The sequence below is a fragment of the Sinohyriopsis cumingii genome, chromosome 1 (assembly GCF_028554795.1).
Source record: "Sinohyriopsis cumingii isolate HCF-2022 chromosome 1, ASM2855479v2, whole genome shotgun sequence".
Lineage (NCBI taxonomy): Eukaryota > Metazoa > Mollusca > Bivalvia > Unionida > Unionidae > Sinohyriopsis > Sinohyriopsis cumingii.
Genome location: NC_142961.1, coordinates 100,750,091 through 100,775,333, shown reverse-complemented (window position 1 = coordinate 100,775,333; position 25,243 = coordinate 100,750,091). Strand labels below are relative to the sequence as shown.

General features: G+C 34.5%; 1 protein-coding gene across 3 annotated transcripts in view; it reads left to right on the top strand.

The window, feature by feature from the left end:
* Nucleotides 1-24,787, top strand: part of LOC149807440 (uncharacterized) — a 96,276-nt gene extending 71,489 nt beyond the window's left edge. The window contains exons 13-17 of one of the 3 annotated variants that reach the window (XM_089966577.1): nt 1,442-1,578; nt 13,123-13,244; nt 18,171-18,665; nt 20,970-21,591; nt 23,239-24,787. In XM_089966577.1, the coding sequence (XP_089822703.1) occupies nt 1,442-1,578; nt 13,123-13,244; nt 18,171-18,665; nt 20,970-21,569 (1,354 nt within the window). In that variant the 3' untranslated portion in view covers nt 21,570-21,591; nt 23,239-24,787. Of the gene's footprint in view, nt 1-1,441; nt 1,579-13,122; nt 13,245-18,170; nt 18,666-20,969; nt 21,592-23,225 lie in introns of all 3 variants that reach the window. The other 2 variants (XM_089966582.1, XM_089966591.1) reach the window with 2 other exon arrangements.
* The last annotated feature ends 456 nt before the right edge of the window (nt 24,788-25,243 follow it).

The following is a 25,243-nucleotide window of genomic DNA, read 5'->3' as shown; positions in this document are numbered from 1 at the left end:
TTTCATAACTAATGTACGAGATTCTTATCATAAAAGGTATGTTCACAAACAAATTTGTGTCAGATAAAACTAATCGCAATGGATTATGAGAACTGGAGCATTATTCATAATTTCATGCAGGCAACTTACACTTGAACTGAATTTCTTCAATTATAAAAATCGCTATCTTGAAACAGATTATATTCTATCTGGCAACGTGTCGTTATGTGACATAGATCTGACTCTTCGTAAAATTTAGTAAACCTTCCCAGACATTCAGTACTTGAAACAATTATATCACATAAGAGAATAGTATTTATATTTCACGTACCTGAATGGATGACATTTGCTTCTGTGAAGTGTATAGGTTACTCACAAAATATGTATTGTGATAATACAATGAGACTTAGCACCCAGATTTGGCAAAACGTCACATCCAGAGCAATGGAAATATCAAAAGCAGTGTTTTGAAATAGCTAGGCTAGAAATAAAAATAAACCACCCTCATGTGATGCTATATATGGCAACAAACTCTGAGTAAAACTTTGATCATTTATATGATATCAATTAAACACAGTTATGTAATAAACCGCCGTGGTTCTGGCAGTGAAAATCATTTAGAAATAAGGAGTTTCAAATGCAAATTAAGTCTGATAGCCCATCCAGTGTAAGACATGACCTGGATGAACAGTTAGCTCTATCTAAGGATAGACATTCCCAGGAAAACCCCACAAAAACCCCAACCAGCTCAAAGCAAAGCGTGTGAGGTGATTCAGCCATTTCTGGACAGACTGTTTGTACCTATGAAATATCTAGAAGACTGTCAAAGATTTAGTTCTCTCTCTCTCTCTCATGTGCAGTGCAGTATGTATTGCAAATACATTCTGGAAAAAACAAACTGAGCATTCCTATTATGTATTAATTGTTCATGCACACCTAGCTGGCTGTTTGTATTGCCTTTTATCAGTTCAGGTTTATAATCTTTGTCGTTGGAGAAAAATGACAAAACCCCAGGTTTCCTGACGATTGATTTGAACAAAGTCAGGCCTTAGTAGGAGGCATTCCATGGTCACTCCCAATGGAAATAAACGAAAGATGAGAATGAGTACATTCATGATTAGGGTGTGAGAAGCACCCTTTCGGAAAGAGCAAGCGTGACCAAGGCACTTTCTCACAGAGCACTTGTGTGCACCTCTCCAGTTAAGGCAATTGCAACACCCTATCAAGGCCCTTAGCTCAATGAAATAAAAAAGACTGCACCACCCTGCTGGTGAGAGCAAGAGTCATTTGTTTTACACGTTTTCAGGTGGGGGAGAGTTAATTCTTGTGAGTTGCACTAAAATCAGACGATCCTTAGTCTTACAACAAACTGGAGCTGGATGTCAATCAAAATGACATTCAGAGCATGGGGAGTATAAAATCACCTTTACATGCAGTATAAAAAATGTATCTTAATTTTCAGCAAGGATCCACATACATGTATTGATGGCCAGGAGTCCCTCAAGACTACTGAAATCTTCTTTGAGCAGAGTCGTCCTGATATGATGGACCAATGGCTTGATTACAAAAATCAGGGAAAACTTACTCCTGAACTGATAGGTCTGTAGTATGTAACTTTATCAAGTATTCATATTCATAGTGAAGTTGTAATACATTTAACACAAAATAATTTTCATTAGTTTCAATATATCTGAATTTTTGACATCATGATGATGTTGATGCTCGAATCTCTGACACCATGATGATGATATCCAATTATGCTGATGATGTCAGAATCGCTGACATCATATTACTGACGCTAAAATCTCTGATATCATGATGCTGACGATGTTTTAATCTGACATCATAATTCCCATGAAATCTGACTCCCTAACACCATGACGCTGATGATGTCTTAATCTCTGACATCATGGTGCTGATGACGTTAGAATGTGACATCATAATTCTGATGACATCTGACTCCCTAACATCATGATGCTGATGATGTCTGGATCTCTGAAACCATGATGCTGATGATGTCCGAAAATGTGACATCATAATTATGATGACATATGATGTCTGAATCTCTGACATCCATGATGCTGATGATGTCCAAATTTGTGACATCATAATTCCGATGATATCTGAATCCTATTACAAATCTCTGACATCATAATTAGGATGATGATTTAAGCTCATTCCAGGAGATGTGAGATCTACTAATTGGTTATGAAACAATCGAAATTATTCCACCCAACACATAGTGGGGTGTTTCATAGCCTATATTTTGTAACCAAGGCTCCGTAGAAATCTATCTTGGCCGTGGTCATGTTAGAAGTGTTTGCTCTGTAAATAAGTAACAGGAAATAGTACAAAAAACAACAAGCGTTGTAAATTTCAACTAATATTTTATTTCTTTAGAAAACAGAGTGAAAATGAAAATGTAAAATTTATGATATTCTGAAATACATTCCACAATAATCATATAATTACAGACACGAGTCCAAATAATGTATAGGTCTAAATAAACTTTAGTATAAATCCAAATTAAGTCCAGTATCGAAGATGTTGATGTGCCTGTACTAGTCTGTATTGTGTTGCACCAATAGTTTTGAATTTACAATAAATCAGAGAGGACGTCTCTGTCCAGGAATTTTATTGTTAATGAACACTTTATTTCCAGAGACAATTCAACTGAACTGAACAATTTGAATAAAAACTTCCAAATCAAATAACCCAACAGTCACATCAGTAATGCAAATTGATTGCATTTGAACTAAAGCATGAATGAATAATCTTTCTACTGACAAGATTATGTACTCCTTTAATTGACCTGAAGTCATAATTAACATTTTCTGAAGACGAAAGATATTACAGCAGGTGAATTATCGTGAAATTTCAATAGCCTAGACCCATCTTGTATATCAGTTAGTTCCTGAGTCATGTATGTGTGTGCATCAATTGGTTTCTGATTAATGTATCTCTGTACATCACTTTGTTGCATCCAGGTCTGTATGTTTATCAATCAGTTCCTGACTCATTTAAGTCTGCACATCAGTTAGATCCTGAATTAAGTATGTTTGTGCATCAATATCTTTCCGCCTCAGGTCTGTCATACGTCACTTAGTTCTAATCAGGTATATATGTAAATAGTTCCCAATCAATGTCATACGTCACTTAGTTCCAGAATCATGTATTTATGTACATGAACTATTTCTCGAGTCATGCATTTATATACATAAATTAGTTCGAGTCATGAATGTCCGTGCATGAGTTAGTTCCTGAGTCAAGTCTTTACATCAATTAATTTTCAGGTCAAGTAGGTCTGTATATCAGTTAGTTCGTTAGTCAGTTATGTACATCAGTTAGTTTCTGAGTCTTATGTATAGAAGTTAGTGCATGAGTCACGTTTTTCTGTATCTTAGTTTGTTCCCTTATCATGTCTACCATAACATCACTTAGCCCTGGAGTCAAGTCTGCCTGTACTTTAATTAATTCCCACTCAGGTCTGTCTCTACTTTCATCAGTTCCTTGGTAATGCATGTCCGTACATCAATTAACCCCGAAAAGTGTCTTAGCAAGAGAAACTAAAAGATTGTATCCATATGTAGAGGATCGATCTGATAAATCATTCCTTTACATGTTATTAATAGCTATATTTCCAAACTTTATGCCTCAAACGATGGTTGTCACTTTCATAACTGTGGAAACTGAATGTTGAGTGACACTGAACACAACATCATAACAACTTTCAGAAAACCTCATTTGAAATAAAACCTCATTTGAAATTCGTGGAATGTTCAAGACTGTTTATATGTACTCTGTATAAACACTAATCATTTTATTGTCAATGTAAAGGTAATATTTTACATTTGGTTGCAGCTGTGTTTAAATGTCCAATCATATGTATTTTAATCTAATTGTTCTAATTTCTAAACTTGAATCATGTAAAGAGTACGACTATGATATCGGCAGTAAGCTGTCCTCTGTCCTAAACAGGAATCATAAAGTTTATATCTAGGAAAATGATTGTAACTGCCCTTTGTCCTAAACTGGAATCATATCAAGTTTATGTATCGGATAATACGGTAAACTATCCACTGTTCTAAACTGGAATCATATCAAGTTTATGTATCGGATAATACGGTAAACTATCCACTGTCCTAAACTGGAATCATATCAAGTTTATGTATCGGATAATGACGGTAAACTATCCACTGTTCTAAACTGGAATTATATCAAGTTTATGTCTAGGATAATGACTTTTACCTTCCTAAACTAGAATCATATCAAGCCTATGTCTTGGATAATAACTGTAAAGTGTGCTTGGTCCAAAAATATAATCAGATGTTTATGTCTAGAATGATGATTGTAAACTGCTGACTGTCTAGGATAATGACTGTGGTCACTAGAAGAGAACTATCAGTGTGCAGGAGTCGAGATGCATAAACACTTGTGGAACACCTCCAATCCATACATACTTTTGAGATTCATGCAAAAGCATGACACGGTACTTTTTTTATTCTGTTCAGCGTCATTGGTATTCATGCAATAATGACACAGCAATGTTTTCTTCTTCTGTTAGTGTAACGAATATTTAGTCGTATGTCCTCATTTCCTAATAAAGTCACGCAAATACACCCGTCCCTCGCAAGGTGTCGAAATGGAGAGAAGAACAAAGATTTCCTCACATAACCGAAGGCTGTCCCGCTATGGATGCTTGTCACGCATGAGGTACGTTTTGAGATACATTAAATACGCCATGTCCTCATTTTAGTAAATTTAGTTACCTTCATGTATACTCTGTTAAATATTACTGTATTTCTTTCACGATTCTTTGATTAACATGCTTAATTCTTGTAAACTCAGCTGCATTCCAACTAGCGATGTCCTTTCACTAACACACTCTCCAGTGTGGAAGTATTTAAATTACGTCACGAGGCGGGATGCGTTGCACGTTTTCGTTGGTTGACCGAGTTTCCCTTAGCTACCGTATTTGCATATAAATAAGTCTGCATCGACATATGAGGGATGCTCCCACACATTTGAAACACCGACTTAAGCGATTTTAATAAAAGAAACGAAACCTTAAACAATGGTTATGGAGATGATTCAGGTGTCATTGAAGTTGGATTAAAACCAACCATAGCAATATTAGATGAACTATAAATTTATCCTGTTTGGAAATACATTTCCAAAGAAACATATTTCTCTCTATGGAGACATACTTCTAAATTCTTCTCTCCAATACTGAGTAACATTCCCAAAGAAAATATAATACATGAGATAATATATGTATGTGCAAAGAAGTAAAGTAAGGAAATTATTAACCTTACAAGCCACAAATATGAGATTTGTATAAATTGTGGAGTGATGTAAAGACTTGTAAACTTGTATTTTTTCTTATGTATTGGGTACATATCAATACCCATAAGTGGGTAAACCATATATATATACACATATAATATGATTGTCTGTACTATTTGATTCCAATATTTGTATAAAATAAATCTACTATATTTTACTTATCCTCACTTAGTTTTCTTTTGGTCAAGTGCTAGGTTGGGACGAACCTATTTCTTTTCTTCTATGAAAACGTTGACCTTATGTGGATCGGAATAGGTTACACTGGTCTCAGAAGTGGAATTAATTGGAAACATTTTCCTATTTCTTGGAAATTTTTCCCAATGTCCAAACGAACACTTGATTTTATTTATTTTTTTTAAATCTAGTAAAAGCGAACAAGTGGAACAAAAAACAGAATTTTATTGAACAATTTTTATAACAATCATAAATAAAAATTGGATGATTCTGAAATTATTTTCCCAAGAGAAACAGATCAGTCTGAGTCCAATGCTGGAGACAGTCAGGAGGAAGAAACTATAGTTTTACACCAAGCTGATTCTCCATCTGAAAATATACAAAACATGGCTCTTAGTGGCATTCAAATAAACTTACTGAGCAGCTAGATCTCTTTAGACAAGAAAATATGAGACGTTTACTGGATTTGAAAATTTCGTTGAAACAAGAAGTCAGTGAAACTGTAAGGGACCTTAGCAAAGCGTTTAGTTCTCGTAAAAACCATGTAAATACTTTGGAAAAACAAATTTCTATAGAAGCAACTGGAAGTATGTTTTCTCATGAGGATTACATAAATATTACTCACCTATCCAAAATAAAAATGAAAACCATATATAATTTTTTTTACAAAGCCCAACCCCTGGCAGTGGAAACGGACAAGTTAAAATCAAGCCCCAGCAGTATAAATGACATGACGATTCTGAAGAGTATTTGTCTCAATTTTAATTATTATTTTTTTTTGCTGATCAATAACTGAAACTACCATGAAAAATCCTTATATCTGGCTGGAAGTATTATTGGTAGTGTTATGGGAGTTCTAATAGAATAAGAGAGGCAAGATTGTGATTCTTTGGTTTGGATACTAGCTATCAGATTTGGATCAGCTGAACAGTCGGGAAAATACAAAGCAAACTTGCAAACTAGAGTTAGGGGAAAAGATGAGTCCTTGCAGAACTTGCACACTCTGTTCGAAAGCTAACCCGGTTAGCCTATCTATCAGCTTACTCAGCCTTATTGAACACTTTGGCTATTGACTATTTCATTGACTGTATCCCATATTTAAAAATAAGGCTTCGTATAAGGGAACTTAGGCCCAAAACTATCAATGAAGCTGAAAGTCATTATATCCGTCTGGATGCAAACATACTTGCTGAAATACAAAGAGGATTCCTTCCAACAATCTGCATAGCATGAAAGCAGTGTAACGTTCTGTCAGACCCAGAACCAGGCAGTCCCTGATAAAAAGGAGGAAAATAACATTAAAAGCCTTGAGTCAATCAAAGCACTGAATAGTACGAGTAAACAGCTAGCGGAATGGTAATCCAAGTTACAATAAAACGAACCAACATAATTATAATGGAAGCCAAAGGTAAAACCGAAACAGAAATGGCAACCAAAGCTTCCAGGGTAGGGATAATACACAGACACAACCAGATACAGACATAAATAACCAGTCTCAGAGCATACAGATAGGGGAGAACTAGTTAGTACTAAATTCGAAGACCAGAAGTCAGCATAAATGAAAAAAGGCCCACTGATATTATGATTTTCAATATAAATAACAGTAATCATGGATTCTTTGTTTGTACTAAAATACAAAATTATCAAGTACCTTTGCTTGTGGATACTGGTGCCAGTGGTTCAAGCATTAGCCATACATTTACTGAGAAATTAGGCTGTATTGAGAAACTTCAGATTGAACCTGTGAATTTAAATTTGGTTCTGCAAGTGGAGATAGGAAACCTTTCCTAGGAAAATGCTGGTTTGTCCTTTCACTAGGCAGTCAAAAGCTTAGGCATGCGGTTCTCATAGCTAATATAGAACAGAATAGAATCCTTGGTCTAGACTTTATGACTAGACATTCTGTTCATATTCATTCCCTCCTAATAGTGACATTATTGTCCCTGGAAAACCTATTGACCCAGTTATTAAAGAAACAACTTCTTTAATGGAACCAACACCAAACGTCATGCAAAACTATGAAATATTGTTGTCTAAAACTATTGTCAATCCAACTTTGTGTACTGTACCCTTGCGGTTTCTAAACAGCATTGACAAGGGTTATAAAATTCACAAAAACACTGTAGTGGCCACAGTTGATATGTTTAAGTTGTATATTGAACAACAAGCTATTGTTGCTATTGTTAATGATGTAAAAGGTCATATAAACATGCCCAGGTGAAAGCATAGTACCTGAACATTTCATTGTTCCAGTCCTGTAACGAATTAAATGAGACTGAACGTGGAGTTCTGAAAGACCTGCTAATGCAATATCAGTACAATTTCTCCAGATCAACCAATGACATGGGTGCAACAATTCTTAGGCCTATGTTCGTATTATAGAAAGTTTGTCTATGGACTTGCTGATATAGCAAGACTTTTTACCCAAACTTCCTGAGCAAAGTCAAAGATTTATCTGGACTGAAGACTGTCAGGCTGCGTTTGACAAACTAAAAAGGACCTTGACAAGTTCTCCAATACTGGCATAACCAACAGCTGATGCATCTAATATAGGTCTGGGTCACAATTAAAAAATGGAGTAGACAATTTGATTTCCTATTACAGTAAAAATGAAAGGAAATTATGTGTGATCTTTGAGACCTATTAGCTATTGTAAGTTCAATAACACATTTTCACCCCTATTTTTATGGAAGATATTGTAAAGTTAGAACAGATCATGGTTTTCTAACCTGGTTGTTAAGCTTTAAAAATCCAGAAGGGCAGGTTGCTCGTTGGATTGAATTTCTGTCTTCCTATCAGTTCAAAATAGAGTATAGATAATGCAGACGCATTATCTCGCAGACCTTGTCTAAGTTTGGAATGTATTCACTGTACCCGAGCAGAAGGGAAATATGAAAATGCATATTGTGAAAAGTGACAATCAGAACAGTCAGATTCTTCCAAAAGCTACAGGTTACATACCAGCTCTAGGGATCCACATGCAAACACTAAGCATATTGGCTATTAAAATGTTGAAATGATAAATGAGAAAACAGACAATAACAATAACATCGATACAATAAATAAAAACACTGCGCAAAGATATAAAACATTGGTGTTATGTTTGTGACCAGTTTGCTTCCAGGAAACCACCTCATAAAAAAGGAAAAGGACCTATGCAATCCTACAATTTTGGAGCCCCTATGGAAAGATGGGTAATTGATGTGCTTGGTCTTCACGGAAAGGTAATAAAGGAAATTTATATTTACTGGTGGTTGCCGACTATTTCACAAAATGAGTGTATGCTATACCCATTAGGAATCAAAAAGCACAACTGTTGCACATTCATTTGTTGAAAGAGTAGCAACCATTTTTGGCACTTCGATGCAGTTGCATTATGACCAAGGTACTAGTTTTGAATGAGGTGTATTTCAGGAAGTTTGTAAAATATTTGGAATAGACAAACCCACACGACCCTCTACATACCTCAGTCTGATGGCAGGTTGGAAAAGGCAAATTAAACTATTGAATCCATGCTTTCAGCTTTTATTCCAAAGAATAAAAGACACTGGGATGAGCATGTTTACCTTCTCATGATGGCATATAGGTCGGCAGAACATACATCAACAGGTTTGGCCGAAACATACATTTACTAGTAGATCTTCTTCAGGATAGAGCTGAAACTGAAATGGAAAACATAAAAACTAATTATGTACTTGGATTAAGAAATAAATTAGAGACAATACATACATTTGCAAGGGAAGAGATTAAACTGTCTTCAGAACACATGCGAACAGATCATGACAAAAATATCCATCTAAATCCCTATGGAAAATAAGTGATTTTGTGTGGTTATATAATGCACATATAAAAGGCAGATGTAGAAAATTACACTGTCCATGGGAAGGTCCATATCTCTTAATACAAAAGATAAATGATGTTATCTTTCGCATCCAGAAAACTCCAAAATCAACACCTAAAGTTCATCACAATTTTCTTAAACCTTACAGAGGATACAACACATCAATTTGTTGAATTAATTAAATAATTACTTACCATACATATAGATGTATTCTTTTTAAGCTCTGTCTTGTACATTTCACATTCTACTTCCAGATTACAAGGTTCATATGTACTATATATAGAGACCTGGAATTTGCCAAGTTCCACTATTGTGAAAGATACATCACCTGTGCACACTCTGGATCTGGATACAGGTGTAGCATATGCAAAGCTGTCAGCTCATGATATGACAGCAAACATCTATCATGCCCTGGACCCACGTGAACCTCATCAGGAGAGCAAATATGATGTATGGCCAGGAGGAAGAGAGGGAGTACAATGAATTTATCAGAAAACGTACACAGTATGTCCGATTTGTTGCAAAAGAACCTGCAACATCCGCAGAAAAATTGGAAGCCACTTGAAGGATCCCATGTGTCATAGAAAAACCGGATAAAGAAAACTTCCTGCCAATAGGAAACCATCAAAATAGATGGCACTAAGAAGTAATACCTTTACGCAGATCGACACAGCCAAACAGGCTTTATGATAAAAGAACAAAATTAGTGTTGACAACAGCCATCAATAAGGAGGAGTTTAATACGACCACAGTAATATCCTACTCCAAGCCCATCAACAACACTCGAACAATAACTGCCTTTGTTTCAGCTATACAGGTACCCAATCCAACGGCTGCTGCAGCATCAGATAGTAACCATCAAGCCCTAAGCTGTCGTCTATGGGAAATTCAGACCAAAGCCGATCAAATTATTCCTTCTATTTCATCTTCATCATCTTCCTCTTCCTTTTCCTTTTCCTCCTGCTCTTCATCCTCCTCTTCTTCGTATGAAAGAATTGGACTCAACTGGTGCTGGTACACAAGCACAGATCACCCCTTCATTACCCACTGAACAAGAAACCACCAGGCTGGAAACCCCTGTAGAACAGGAATCATTTGGAGTGCAATCCTAATCCATCAAGTCTAACCAGGAGCAGTATAAGACGAAAATTGACATCGCTCATTACACCAAGTCTGTTTGTTCAGTCAAATCAAACTTACTTGACAGAGATGCCCTGTCAATAATATATTCTGAATATGAAGTGGAAGGACCCAAGGACCAAACTAAGACTTATGAACCTACCATCAAGTCCTTCGTCAGACTTATGGGTATGGCTGCATGCCAATCACATCGGATAATTATCAACGTGGGTGGGACTAAATTTGAAACATCCGCTCCAACCATTCAGTCAGATCCATCATCACTACTGAGCAAGATGATAACCAAGGAATCCCCTCTGCAACTCTATGAAGTTGACAAATTTTATACATATTTTATCGTCCGTGACCAAAGTCATTTTAGGACTATATTATGTATTATTCAGTAGTATGTATCAATATTTGTTTGTTATATAAAAATGAATAATTTGTGATTTTTCTATAATCATACTTTTTGGGATTAGTTTTATCACCAGCCGTATTAATTAATGTAACGTATAATGTATTAACAAAAGTCTTGTTTATCTTCATGATGTCGTTGGGGTCTCCAATGACGGGATCTCCTGGTCTTAATACTCAATATGTTATTCAAGTTCCATTCGGGATAAATGATTTTCTCAGGAAGGGGGCAATGTAACGAATATTTAATCGTATGTCCTCATTTCCTAATAAAGTCAAGCAAATACACCCTTCGCTTGCGAGGTGTCGTGATGGAGAGAAGAACGAAGATTTCCTCACGTAACCGAAGGCTGTCACGCAATGGAAGCTTGCCACGCTTGAAATACGTATTGAAATACATTAACTATGCCATGTGTTGATTTTACTATATTTAATTATCTTGATGTATACTATATTAAATATTAATGTATTTCTTTCATGATTCTTTGATTAACATGCTTAATTCTTATAACCTCAGCTGCATTCCAACTCGCGATGTCATTTCACTACCACACTCTCTAGAATGGAGGTATTGAAATTATGTCATTAGGCGGGATACGTTACACGTTTTCATTGGTTGATCTAGTTTCCATTAGCTACCGTATTTGTATAGAAGAATGTCTGCATCGACAGATGAGGACTGCTGCCACACATTGAAACACCGACTTACGTGGTTGTAATAAAATAAAAGAAACCTGAAACCATAGCAATGGAAATTCTTCAAGTATCATTGAAGTTGGATTAAAACTAATCATAAGAATATTAAATGAACTATAAATTTATCCTGTTTGGAAATACATTCCAAAGTAACGTATCCATGGAGACATAGGTCTAAAATCTTCTCTCCAATCCTGCGTAACATTCCCAAAGAAAATATAATACATGTGATAATATATGTATGTGCAAAGAAGTAAAGTAAGAAAATTATTAACCGTACAAGACACAGATATGATATGTTTTGTATTCTATAAATTGTGGAGTAATGTAAAGACTTGTAAACTTGTATTTTTCTCATGTACTGGGTACATGTCAATACCCATAGATTGGTAAACCATATATATACACACATATAATATGATTGTCTGTACTGTTTGATTCCAATGTTTGTATAAAATAAATCTAATATATTTTACTTTTCCTGTCAGTTTTCTTTTGGTCAAGTGCCAGGCTGGGATGAACTTCTTGTTTTTCTTCTATAAAAACGTTGACCTTTTGTGGATCAGAAAACGTTACATTAGCATCATTGATATTCATGCAATAATGACACAATATTTTTTTCTTATTCTGATTAGCGTCATTGATATTCATGCAATAATGATACACTATTTATTTTCTTATTCTGGTTAATGTCATTGACATTTATTCAATAATGACACAATATTTATTCTTCTTATTATGGTTAGCGTCTTTGGTATTCATGCTAAAATGATGTATTAATATTCTCTTAATCTGGTTAGAGTCATTGATACTCACGCAAGAATGAAACAATATTTTCTTGTTTTTATTCTGGTCAGCGTCATTGATATTCATGTTAAAATGGTACTTTAATATTTTCTTATTCTGGTTAGCGTCATTGATATTTATGTTAAAATGGTACATTAATATTTTCTTATACTGGTTAGCGTCATTGATATTCATGTTAAAATGGTACATTAATATTTTCTTATTCTGGTTAGCGTCATTGATATTCATGTTAAAATGGTACATTAATATTTTCTTATACTGGTTCGCGTCATTGATATTCATGCAACAATGATACAGTAATTTTGTTCTTTTTTCTGGTTAGTATCATTGATATTCATTCAATAATGGCACAATATTTTTTTTGTTCCTATTCTGGTTATTTTCACTGATGCTCTTGCAAGAATCAAACAGTGTTTCGTTTTCTTATTCTGGTTAGTGTCATTGTTACTCATGCAAGAATGATTCTCTTATTTTGGCTAGAGACATTAGTAATCATGCATTAATGGCACAGTAATTCCCTTATTCTGGTTATAATCACAGCAAACGTATGAGCAACATAAATTTATGAGTGTTTAGAACAAAATTATAGTTATCTTGAGATTGAAATTAAAAGCAGTGATTTGGGAGACCTCAATAATAAATATTTTACAGTTTCTTGTTTAAATGATCTTTATAAAAGAATCACACAAAGCTCTTGTTATCATATTGTTTTATGTAAACTTAATCCACACATTACTTTCTAGCTGTCATCTATTCGGAGGAGAGGAATCCAGAACTACATGTAAATAAAGATTACATCCTAAAGAACATGGAAGAATTAAACATCATTGTCAAGGCAAGGTCATTCAATGAAAATGGGCTGACGGTCAGTTAATACTAATATTCATTTTCCATATCTATCTACATATTGACATTCTTTACGTCCATACAGATTCAATTAATTGTGATCAATATTTTCACATTTAGGTAAATATCTGCATTAGAAAAGAGTTTATTGTGGATGTTTTCTTCCAGGGTCATGACAGCATCATGTATGTATATGCCTTGGAAGAAAATAATTTTTTTATTTTGCAAGATTTTCATTTTGACCCATGTCTAGTGCCTCGTCGAAATTAAATGTATATCCGTACAGTACTATATCTGGTTGGTGTACGCCAATGTACATCCCATGTATAGTGCCAGTTCAATTCACTGGATATCTTGCATAAGGATATATAATTTAATTTTAAGTTTCTGTGCGCCATTATACATCCCATGTCTACATTATTTAAAAAATATAATAACCTTTAAAAGTCTCTTATATACTGCTACAACAAATTAAATAAATTAGAAGAAATAAGACATTTCTTGTCAAGAAAATGCTGAAAAGGACCCAGTTACGTTTCTTGGACATCACGTGCCAGTTTGGGTGTCTCATGGATGGAGATATGATTGCCATCGTCATTTGAAATGGGTAAAAAAGTTCCAACAATTACATCAAGTTGAGAGATAACAACAGGTCATTGAGTTGCATAGGGTTTGGAACTAAAGTTTATGCCACTGTACTAGTGGTAAATAAAATTTGTAAATGGTACGGAAAAAATCAACTGCCTTACGGAGACGGACTCGTCCGGCTTGACATGCATGAATCTAGCTACATGCCAATTATTACTTAGGAAAACCTTTAAAAGAATTCATCTTTAAGACAGATCATACAGGTACTCCGCATTTCAATAAATTTGATTTGATGCACCTGCATATGATGCGCTTTAAAGATTGTACAAATAATGCAGACATGTTTTAAATATGGCTGACATATCTAGTTGAAATGAAACAAATGTTTATTCCGGAGTGTTCAAATAATATTATAATGCACGGCTTTTGTAGGTTGAATTTCAATGGGCATAACTCTGCATTGAGTAAATATCTGATCATTATTCGGTTTAACTGAAAGCTAGAGTGATTACGTTCTTCTTGATGACAATGTAACTCATCATTTTTGAAGACCCAATTCTCCCGGAGAGTGCTGTCCGAAAACTACGGAAAAGTTCACCGTGGTACCCGTTCCGCCGTTTAACGGGTAAGAGCATCATAAATTTATGAGTGCCCGTTAGAACATGAAAGACATGCACAGCCCTAGTTACACCACTGTCAATTTTTCACCAACCCGTATTGTTGTAGGGTGACGAAACGAACAGACTATTTAAATCATTTTGCTCAATGTTTACCAAACTTTATCCACTATTTCGCATTCTCTTTTTCGCATTTTACCAATTCGTACTTTCGCATTTTCACATTCGCACTTTACCAATACCCAAAGGAAGACAGCTGATAGTCTTACGACGGAGATAATTCGTTTTCCTGTTGTACTTCAAATTCTCTGTATTAGATAGTGCTATAATAGTTTGTTTGATTTGTCAGTAGGATGAATTAATATTACAATGTCGTTTCACTTATTAATAAACTTCCAACAACTTACACAGAGTGTTTTGTTATTTATTACTCACGGCGAATGGCGGTGAAAGTCAACTTCCGTTTGAGAACTTAAATGCTAAACGAGATTTACACTTTCGTAAGTAAGCAAAACATCACAATATCAAAATTTCAAATTAGAATAAAATAACGTTTTTTGAATGTTTTTCTGAAATACAAACTAAAAGATCAATGAACTAAGAAAGAATTCATCATAGCTAAATAATACCAGTCTGTCCTAGTGTACAAGTGCATGATAATTGTCCCCGCAAAATTTCCAGTTTTTGTTATATAAAAAAATACATATCGACCATATCTGGCGACAAAGATGTACGTTACCTGTTTACAAAATGTCCTGCCCTCGAAAAAGCACTTTTTAATGGAATTGACGTTCTAGGAATACAGATATATTTTCGTACAAGGGCAGTATTGTTTTGAAATGTGAAGCCGTTCACACAGCCCAGCGTGCGGTTACTCGGGTACCCGTTGACAGCCCTACCCCTGGGTAGGATGGGTAACTGAATAGCTACCTTGGATGTCATTGTGAAAAATTGCTGGTTTTACTTTCAACTTCCCAGCTATGAAATCAAAATACCAGAAACAAACTAAACTTTCAAACAATGAAATTCAAATATCAAAAACCAATCTTCCGAAACATTAAAATCTCTGAAATATTAACATTTCAAAGATATTGAAACAGATTCAAGTCCTGAAAATATTCAAGTGAGGTTTCACTTCCGAGACGACTTTCTATTAATCTTCAAATATTCTCCGCTGAGCCATCCAATAACCATGGTACGTCTTGGGTTTCAACTTAAGTAAAACGACACGGTAAACCCATTGATCATTCAATTGTCCATAATTAAAAAGTTATTAAAATAGAATAGAAAATCAGACAAAGTGAAATATTGAACAACAACCTACAGTGTATAAATTCATAGAATATTAACCTAAATCGTACTATATGTTTCACACTATTCCAAAAACTGCCCAGACGTATTCTGCATGAAGTTTCTGATATTTCTCTATTCTAAGATTTTAGCACCACTGACAAATCAGTCCTAAATAGAAATGTTTTACTTCGAAGGAATCAAACAAAAGAGGAATATCACTGAAGTCCTTGAAAGTTTCACATAAACCAATAGAAGTATATAAATATTCATAATTTTTAATACATTCACATGAGCCAATAGATACTGACTGTTTAAAGCAAAGATTCTCCACGCTGTTAAATCCCACAAATATTATAACTAAATCTCGATTTCTTCACAATGACGCTTACAACGCTGTCATAGGCTGAAGAATGAAATGGTGCCTCATATAATCATCACATATGCATCGAATCAACAAACTATATATCCCTAAACGATTCTTCAAAATTCATAATTATTTCCTTGCTTAAAGTAAGCTCATCATGCTGATTATTTCAAGGCTTAACGTAAACTCACCATGCAGATTAGTTCCTGGATTAGAGTAAACTCACCCTGCTGATTATTTTCTGGGTTAAAGTAAATACACCATGATGATTATTTCCTGGGTTAAAGTAAATACACCCTGCTGACTGTTTCCTGTCTTAGAGTAAGCTCACCCTGCTGACTGTTTCCTGGCTTGCAGTAAGCTTACCCTGCTGACTGTTTCCTGGCTTGCAGTAACCTTACCCTGCTGACTGTTTCCTGGATTAGAGTAAGCTTACCATGCTGACTGTTTCCTGGATTAGAGTAAGCTTACCATGCTGACTGTTTCCTGGATTAGAGTAAGCTTACCATTCTGACTGTTTCCTGGATTAGAGTAAGCTTACCCTGCTGACTGTTTCCTGTCTTAAAGTAAGCTCACCCTGCTGACTGTTTCCTGGCTGAGAGTAAGCCTGTCATGATAATTATTTCCTTGCTAATTAATCGTAATGGCAATGATGAAAATATGAAACAGATAAAAACATTGCATTGTGGTAAGTTAGCAATTTTATTACAGGCCTTGGGCGATCCAGTGTCATAATATGCATGCAAAACAGATCACTGCTATCTTATCTTCGTGAGGTTTCGAATCTTGAGCTTGGCAATATGGGTACGTCAATTCATGCTAGTAGCTTATTGTGGGTCACTTATTATTCCCATGGCTTGCTCGGGTTCTTCTTTCACCAGTTATACGTTTTGCCATGCATATCCTACATGCACTGAGAATTAGCGTTAAAAACAAAATAACAACAACTAAAACAACTTCTTTATTACCATTTTTAATAAAACAATATTTTTCTCTATGATAGTGTGCAAATTACATGCAGCAACTACATTCGATAATGCAATCTCAAATAATCGTTATTCTATCTGAGTATCAGTTATTATTATTATTATCATTATTATTATTATTATTATTATTATTATTATTACAGCAACACTTGACTATTGTACAAACATGTGTTCATCAATATTACTAGATTAAATTGATCATAATAATAATATTGTATTGTAGACATTACACTAATCAGTCCATAAAATCACCAGATTGAATTAATAATAAAACTTTATTATAAACATCATAATAATCAGTCAATACAGGATATGCTATTGATAATGCATTCATGTGCAACTACTGACTAGACCTTTGGAACAAAATGTATAAAGCCTAGGCTTTAATTTAACACGAAAAAGAGATGTCATTATCATTTCTCTACACATGTTTGATGGCTATAGAAAATAAAATTAGATATTGTTGACAACAGCAAGTCTTTATGATGGTCAATTTTATGTTCAGACCAAATAAAGTAATGATGACAACAGCAAGCCTTTATTATCGTCAATTTTATATTCAGACCAAATATATGAATGGTGACAGCAGCTAATCTCTATTATCCTTCAGCACATGTTTGGGGCCATGAGTAAATACATTTTAATCATCTGACTAGACTGGATGTGCACATTGACTATGCTATATCTATTTTCAATTTAGTAATTCTGCTCGACTAACTTTAAATCATTTTAGAAATAGTTAAGTGGCGCAGCAACTATATATCTGTGTGGTTCACGTTCTCTTGTATAGTTGTATAATGTAAACGCATTTTAGAATAAAGGTGCTATCGTTTGGAAGGCATATTTAATAATAATGTTTTCGGTTCTGTTACTACTGTTTCTCGGTTACTATTCTCATAAATATCAGGTAACAAGGTTAACATTCAGGGGAAAGTTGTTAGAATTTAGAGGAATGTAGAGATCACACAGGCACACAGACACACACACATACAGATATATATATATATATATATATATATATATATATATATATATATATATATATATATATATATATATATATATATATATATATATATATATATATATATTTTTAGGAGGAGAACTACTTCTTTACACCTTGTATGGTTGACAAGGAATCTCCAAGAGAGGTTATTGCTCCTGAACAAGATCCCCGTATGGTTAGCACATCAGTCTTGTGCTGGGTCATTACAGGAACGTTTATGCCACTTGCCATTATCTTCCAAAACCTTATTGCAGCCTGTTTAACTCGCTGGCCAGTTGCCAAGAAGAAGGAGGCATCCGAAAATCTAATTTTTCAAGATTGTACTGTTTTTAATCTTGACCCTATTCATAGATTGTTTTTGTACCGTGAGAACCATATTGTTTTTGCAAGGATAACAAGGATGGGGATTGATGACGTCAATGCAAAGATCTGCACCAGAGTTAGAAAGTTCATTACTCTGAATCTCTCTCAGATTATCTCACATCTGGACCCGGACTTAAAATATAGGCTGTGTGTTCAGAACGACGAGTCTCAAGTTGATAGGTTCCGTTTGTCACCACCATTTGAAATGTGGTTTGTCGATGAGGTAAATTGTTTTCAATATTACTGAATAGATGGGAAATATTATTATACTATTGTCTTCTCCTGGTGGCACTGCTCTCGTGTTTTCTGCTTGGGCATGAAAATGCCCGAGTCCAAGGCGAGATTACTCTTCCCAACTCGATAACACTTTATTAGTGGAAACATGTTCACTGGAGAAGGCAGTAATATATTTAGTTAGTTGCCTGCTATCACATAACACGACATGACGTTGGTATTTTGTTGTAGTTCCTTTTAATCAAGTTCAATGATTGTTCCTGGAAACAGATCCCAGAGTCTAGAGCAAGTGTAAAATATACTAAAATAAACAAAGAAATAAATTCTTTCAGTTAGCCATTGTGTACCAGAAATGTATTATATGATGTAGTGAAAGACTAAAATCACATCATGAAGTTGGACTTCAAATACGATCTTAACACTGATTGCTGATTAAATCACAGGAAGGGTATAAACCTACATAGTAGCATCCCTTTTTTCTAAAATGGATTTCTTTTCATTAATGTCTTTGTTTATTTTCAGTTTTATTTGTAGTAACCTGGATTATGACTTAATTGTTTTATTTCATTTGTAAATAATAGGTTCCATCAATTATTTTAGTAAAGGAATGTGGCTACATTTATCATCCTTTTTGAATTATTTTAAGTCTATTCTGATTTCTGAATGTCAGTATCTTGCTCACTAAGCCATTATAGCAAGTAAATTGATGATATGGAGTTCATTTTCTTGTGTTGTTGTTGTCGTAGGGTTTAACGTCATTTTTCAGCACAAGATAGGCTATATATGGCGGCCAGTATAACTGATGGATGAAGAACCCTGGAAAACTCAGGGAAGAACCACCGACCCACGAGAAGCTACTGGCAGGCTTTCCCACGTACCCACGCTAGCCGAGCTTTGGACTCGAACCCACTCAGACAGAGGTGAGATAGCAGTGATCGGAATGGTGAGCCCTTTAGACCACTCGGCCACTCGGGGCCCCAAGACACTGGAGGCACTATGTCTGATATAATGTTGATCAAACTTGGAACATTGGTTTATGCCATAAAGTGCTTGCATGAATTCATGAACATGCAACATCTACATATTATTGAGGTAGTATTTGATAGTATTGGACAGTTTTAGATCCAGGTTGTAGAAAGGAATGTAGGTTCATAATATCAAGATTTCAAATGCTTTAGATAATGAGTGAGATCACTTTGATGGATGTTCCAATTTTCATTTCAAATTTGATATGTTCCAGAATATTTATAAATATTAAAGCATGTTCAGCATAACAAGAATAAGGTCGAAAATGTAATTTACTGCAAGATATTGGGTTATCATTATAATATGGATGTCAGCACACCATTCACCCAACCACCTTTCATAAATCTATCTCAGATTCATTGGGAATCATAAATATCTGAGTCACATATTTAACTGATTCCCGAATGAATGTGAGATAGACTTATGAAGGGGGGTTCGGGTGGATGGTGTACTGAACAGTGAGTTTACACAGATACATACATTTTAAAAATCGGATTCTGCATTCGATCTTTGTTTAGTAAAGGCAGTGTTTTCTACAATTACTTATACGAATACCTGCTTTAAGTTTTCCATTTATATTGTGATTCTAATTTTGGAAAGAAATATCAAAAGTACAAAGAAACTCATTCCCCATATTTTATATGTCTAACTAGTGTCATTATTGATTCTATATTTCTTAGGGGCCCTAGGTGGCTGAGTGGTTTTAGGTACTTGTCTTTATTGATCACACTCATCTCACCTCTCCCCACGTGTTCTTAGCAACGGCCAATGTGAGTATGTAAGAAGGCTAGCCGGTAGCTTCTAGTTGGTTCTTGCTGGGGGTTTCCCTGGCGGTTTCTCAACAAAATATTCTGGCCGCAAAGTACAGGATATCATGTGCTTAAACGAAAATGTGTTATGCATACAATCCACTACTACATCCATGTATGAATAGATAGGTGAGCATGCTTTAATTTAGTTTTATTCCAACTTTTGCTACAAAAAAGTAGAGGAGGCAATTCAAATAAACAATCCTGATAATGTATATATAGGCTATTGAAGTATTGAAGATGGAAATCCCATTCTGATTTACACACATTTCAGAGTGAATCTCCTTACATTTTGTACAGTAAATCCTGCTGTCTTATTATATTTGAGCAAACAATACCAAACATTATCTTTACACTATTTACATTAGTGTGAATTCATTTACATTGCTGTTTTTACTTTACATGTAATCACTGATGGCATGGGTCTTGTAACAATGTTGACCTTCCTCACTCTTTAGGTACATGATGATGATGCACCCATAACACGTGAACACATGAACCATGCTCGACTCTGTGTTGCTCTTTTGACTGTTTGTGCAAATGCCATGAGAGACATCTTACTTACCAGAGTTCCTGCACCCCATGCAAACATCTACCAGGCAATCCTAGCGAACAAAACCAGATTGACCAGCAGGACACAGATAGGACCAAAACAATGGCAGAATGCTCTTCTTAACAATGATCAGATTAAGATGCTCTTCACAGATCCGAAGGGTCGTTTTACAGCTCCAATTGATCAGCTTGATATTTCGTTGTTATACACAATGATAAGAAACGTCAGTACGGTTATCCGTCCATCAAATGGATGGGGAGTTGATCCGCCAGATAACCCAAGGGACGACTCTCTAGGAGCTAATGTGGAGCGAATTCATTCATGTAGAAATCATATATGTGGTCATTCACCAAATGGACAAATTAGCCAAGAAGACTTTGAGGAATACTGGTTCAAGATTGAAGCTGTGCTTCATGACATTGAAACTGTAATTGGTCAAGAAGTCTACAGTCCAGAGTTAGAGAAGCAAAAGAGACAGGTGATCTCAGTCTATGAAGCCTGTTAACAACAGAAGAAAATCTATAAAAGTGGCAACAGATAAATTAGCATGTAAACACAGTATCATAGAAGAATATGTATATAACTTGTCATGGCACACTTTCCGCTTTATCTGTTCATGTTATTAATAACACGCTTTTTAGGTATGTTGGTACTCGTTAGGAATATTTTGCAGTGGGTTATAAATATTTAGAGAGAATTGTGCCAGCCATTTTTGTAAATCAGGAGAGCTTTCCTGTTTCTTTGAAAGGGACTCCTTGATTTTTGTTCTTAATAGATTTATTACAGCTTTGATATATAAACCGAAACAGTAGTTTCCAAACCTGCTCTACTGCCTAATTAAAACTTTCTGTCAAAGTCTGTATGATGCCAGTTTTGTTTCTCACAAGAATGCAAATTGTGTACTGCGTACAGGTGCCAAACTTTGTGGATGGCATATACTTGGCTTCAGGAAGAGTTGTATCAATGTTGGCAATAAATGGTGTTATTGCGACTAAAAGAAGAAAATTATTTTCAGCAAACATAACTTTTCCATTTTGTACAGTTACTAAATTTTGTGGAAATCTTGAACTTCGGGTAAGAGAGAGCCTTGTGAAGTTCATATTGACTAGGTCAGATTCAAAGTCACTGTGATTAAAAAATAAAACTAGTTTTAACAAAATAACTTTCTTTGTGGAAGACATGCACTTGGAGCAAGAGAGGGTAAACAGGTCCTAGGTCACTGTGACTGAAAGACAACAGCTGGTTTCCACACAATCTGAGATTACCATAATTCTGGAGATAATGTGCATATTGAGTAAGAACGAAAACTTGTTTCAGATATTTAAATGTGAAAGGTCAATATCACTGATTGAACTAGGAACAGTTTTTGGCACAAAAAAATATTTCGCAGAATTGGACTTACCTTTTAGGAAGATTTGCACATCAGGTAATGCAGAAGCTTGTTGATTTGGAAGTCATGGGGTCATTGTCATTACCACTGTGAATAAAACTAGTTTTCACACTATAACAGTATTTTGTCACAGACTTGGATCGAAACGTGGTGGGTGCCATGTATTTGGTGTAAGAAACAGTTTGTAGGTTGACACTTAACTACTGATGAAAAAAAGAAAGAAAACCCCTCAAAAAGCACCAGTTATGAACAATAAGTATATTAAATATAACTGATTTATCATGTACTTTTTATGGTTATCTTACTAAAATGAAATACTAATTTTACCTCACTGAAAGCAACTGATGAAATTGTTAGGACAAAATCTTCGTCGCAAGTGTTTATGCATTTTTGTCTTTATCTTTTCATACAGCAATAAATGTGTGGTTCTTCAGCATATATAAACATTAATTTATTTTCCATGTTCATTGATATACAGTTTTGTAATCTACGTTTCTTTGGTGTCCCTGGAAATGGGTATATTGTCATATGGTACTATGGTACATCTGCAAGTAAATTGAAAGTATATATGATGAAAGCTTTATATTAGAGGTAATATAGTATAGTTTAAAATGACTGTTTAAACATGTTATTGAAGTTTTGGTTTGAAAACTAGATATAACATGAGCAATTAGTTCGCGTATCATTTAACGTTATAGGCATTGCTTTAATTTTACACTTGTTATGTGCACCATAGCAAAGTTCGTGGGCTAAAATGATTTCAAAAATCAGTTTGTCTTTTCAGATTAAATGCTTGGAACACACAAGATTTTATAAGTGGAAACTATGACAAGATTTTATAAGTGGAAACTATGACAAGATTTTATAAGTGGAAACTATGACATGAACTGTTTACTTAGTACAGGTTTCAATTATCAGAGGTCCCTCTTCTCACAGACGACGAGTGGTTGACTGGATCCAATACAAGCTAACAGAATGCCCAATTCTATGCCAATAGTCACTAACTAAGGAACAGCATAATGACAAATGCCATGACAAGCATCACTACTGTATGTGACCATGACTAAAGTCCAGCTTTGTACATAATCGCATGTCATTTTTATATGCGGTTATAATAATGACTCATCTCTGAGGTGTGTGAGCTCTACAAGATTAATTGAGAATGCATTACCTGACTATGGAGAAACACAAAATGTATATAGTGTTGATAATGGAGAAACACTAGAAATGTATAGTGTTGATAATGGAGAAACACTAGAAATGTATAGTGTTGATAATGGAGAAACTAGACATGTATAGCCTTGACAATGGAGAAACAAGAAATGTATAGTGTTTACTAAGGATAAACAAACGAGTTATTGCGTTGACTATCATTTACTTACAGCTGTCATAATTCATACTCACCATCATATGTATGTGTCGGATGTTGACTATGGCGAAATAATACCAGTATATTGTTGACAGTGAATATATGCAAGACAATTATAGCATTGACAATGAAGAAACAATACCAGTATAGTGTTGGCAATGGAGAAATGCAAGACAATTATGGTGTTGACAGTTAAAAAACAATGCCAGTATAGTGTTGACAGTGGAGAAGTACAAGACAATTATAGTGTTGACAATAAAGAAATGCAAGACAAGTATATTGTTGACAATGGAGAAATTCAAGACGATTATAGTGTTGACAGTGGAGAAATACAATAAAATTAAAGTGACTATCGAGAAATACAAGATAATTATTGTCTTGATTATTGTGAAACACAAGACAATTACTGTGTATACTATGGAGAAATACAAGACAATTATATCATCGTCTATGCAGACATATAATATAATTAGTGTTGACTATGTGGAAAAGTTAGTGGCGGGAAAAAAGGACTATGGTGTTGACTATGGATGTAGTTCTGGTTTTCTTTTTTTATGAAATAGTTAACAATGGTGGTGCACTGGTTGATATACTATGAAAGCTTACTTGTATAATATTTACTTATGTTTATTTAAAGATGTTATATGTTGTCAGATTTCTCAGCCTTTTAATTGACTGATATTTTAAACTTTTTTTGTGTAGATGTTTGTCTACCAGTGTAGCATCACAGTATGGCCGCTGTAATATCATTTGTTTCCCAAACACATTAAGTATTATGTTCATTCAACAGAAGACTGACTATTATAGGTCCTATAAACCAATGAAACATTCAAGAGGCCTTGAGTGACATTTGTATCAAGAACCATATATATGTTTACTTCCATATGATATAACTTGAATTATTTGTCATCCTACCCTGTTACTTTAATGTATGGATTGCTTTTACTTTTGATTAATTGAGAAAATAAATTATATATATATATATATATATATATATATATATATATATATATATATATATATATATATATATATATATAATTTATATCCTTATCAGTTATTTGCCTATCATTTATATACCTATAATTTGTATACCTATCATTCTTGCATCTATTACAATATTACTACATCAGCAGCTACCTCATACCATCAAAATGTTTGCTGTTGAAGCACACGGCAATTTGTCTTACAAGTCTTTATTTCCAGAGAGTGGATCATCAATAATAGAATTATTCATCATTAAAACATACACGATACATTATCATTCATGAATTTTCAAGATAATGGATCGTCAATGACAGAATTTATCCATTATTAAAATATATTCGATACATGATCATATATGAATTTTACAGAGAATGGATGCTAAATGACAGAATTATTCATCATGATAAATATACACAGTATATGATAATTTATG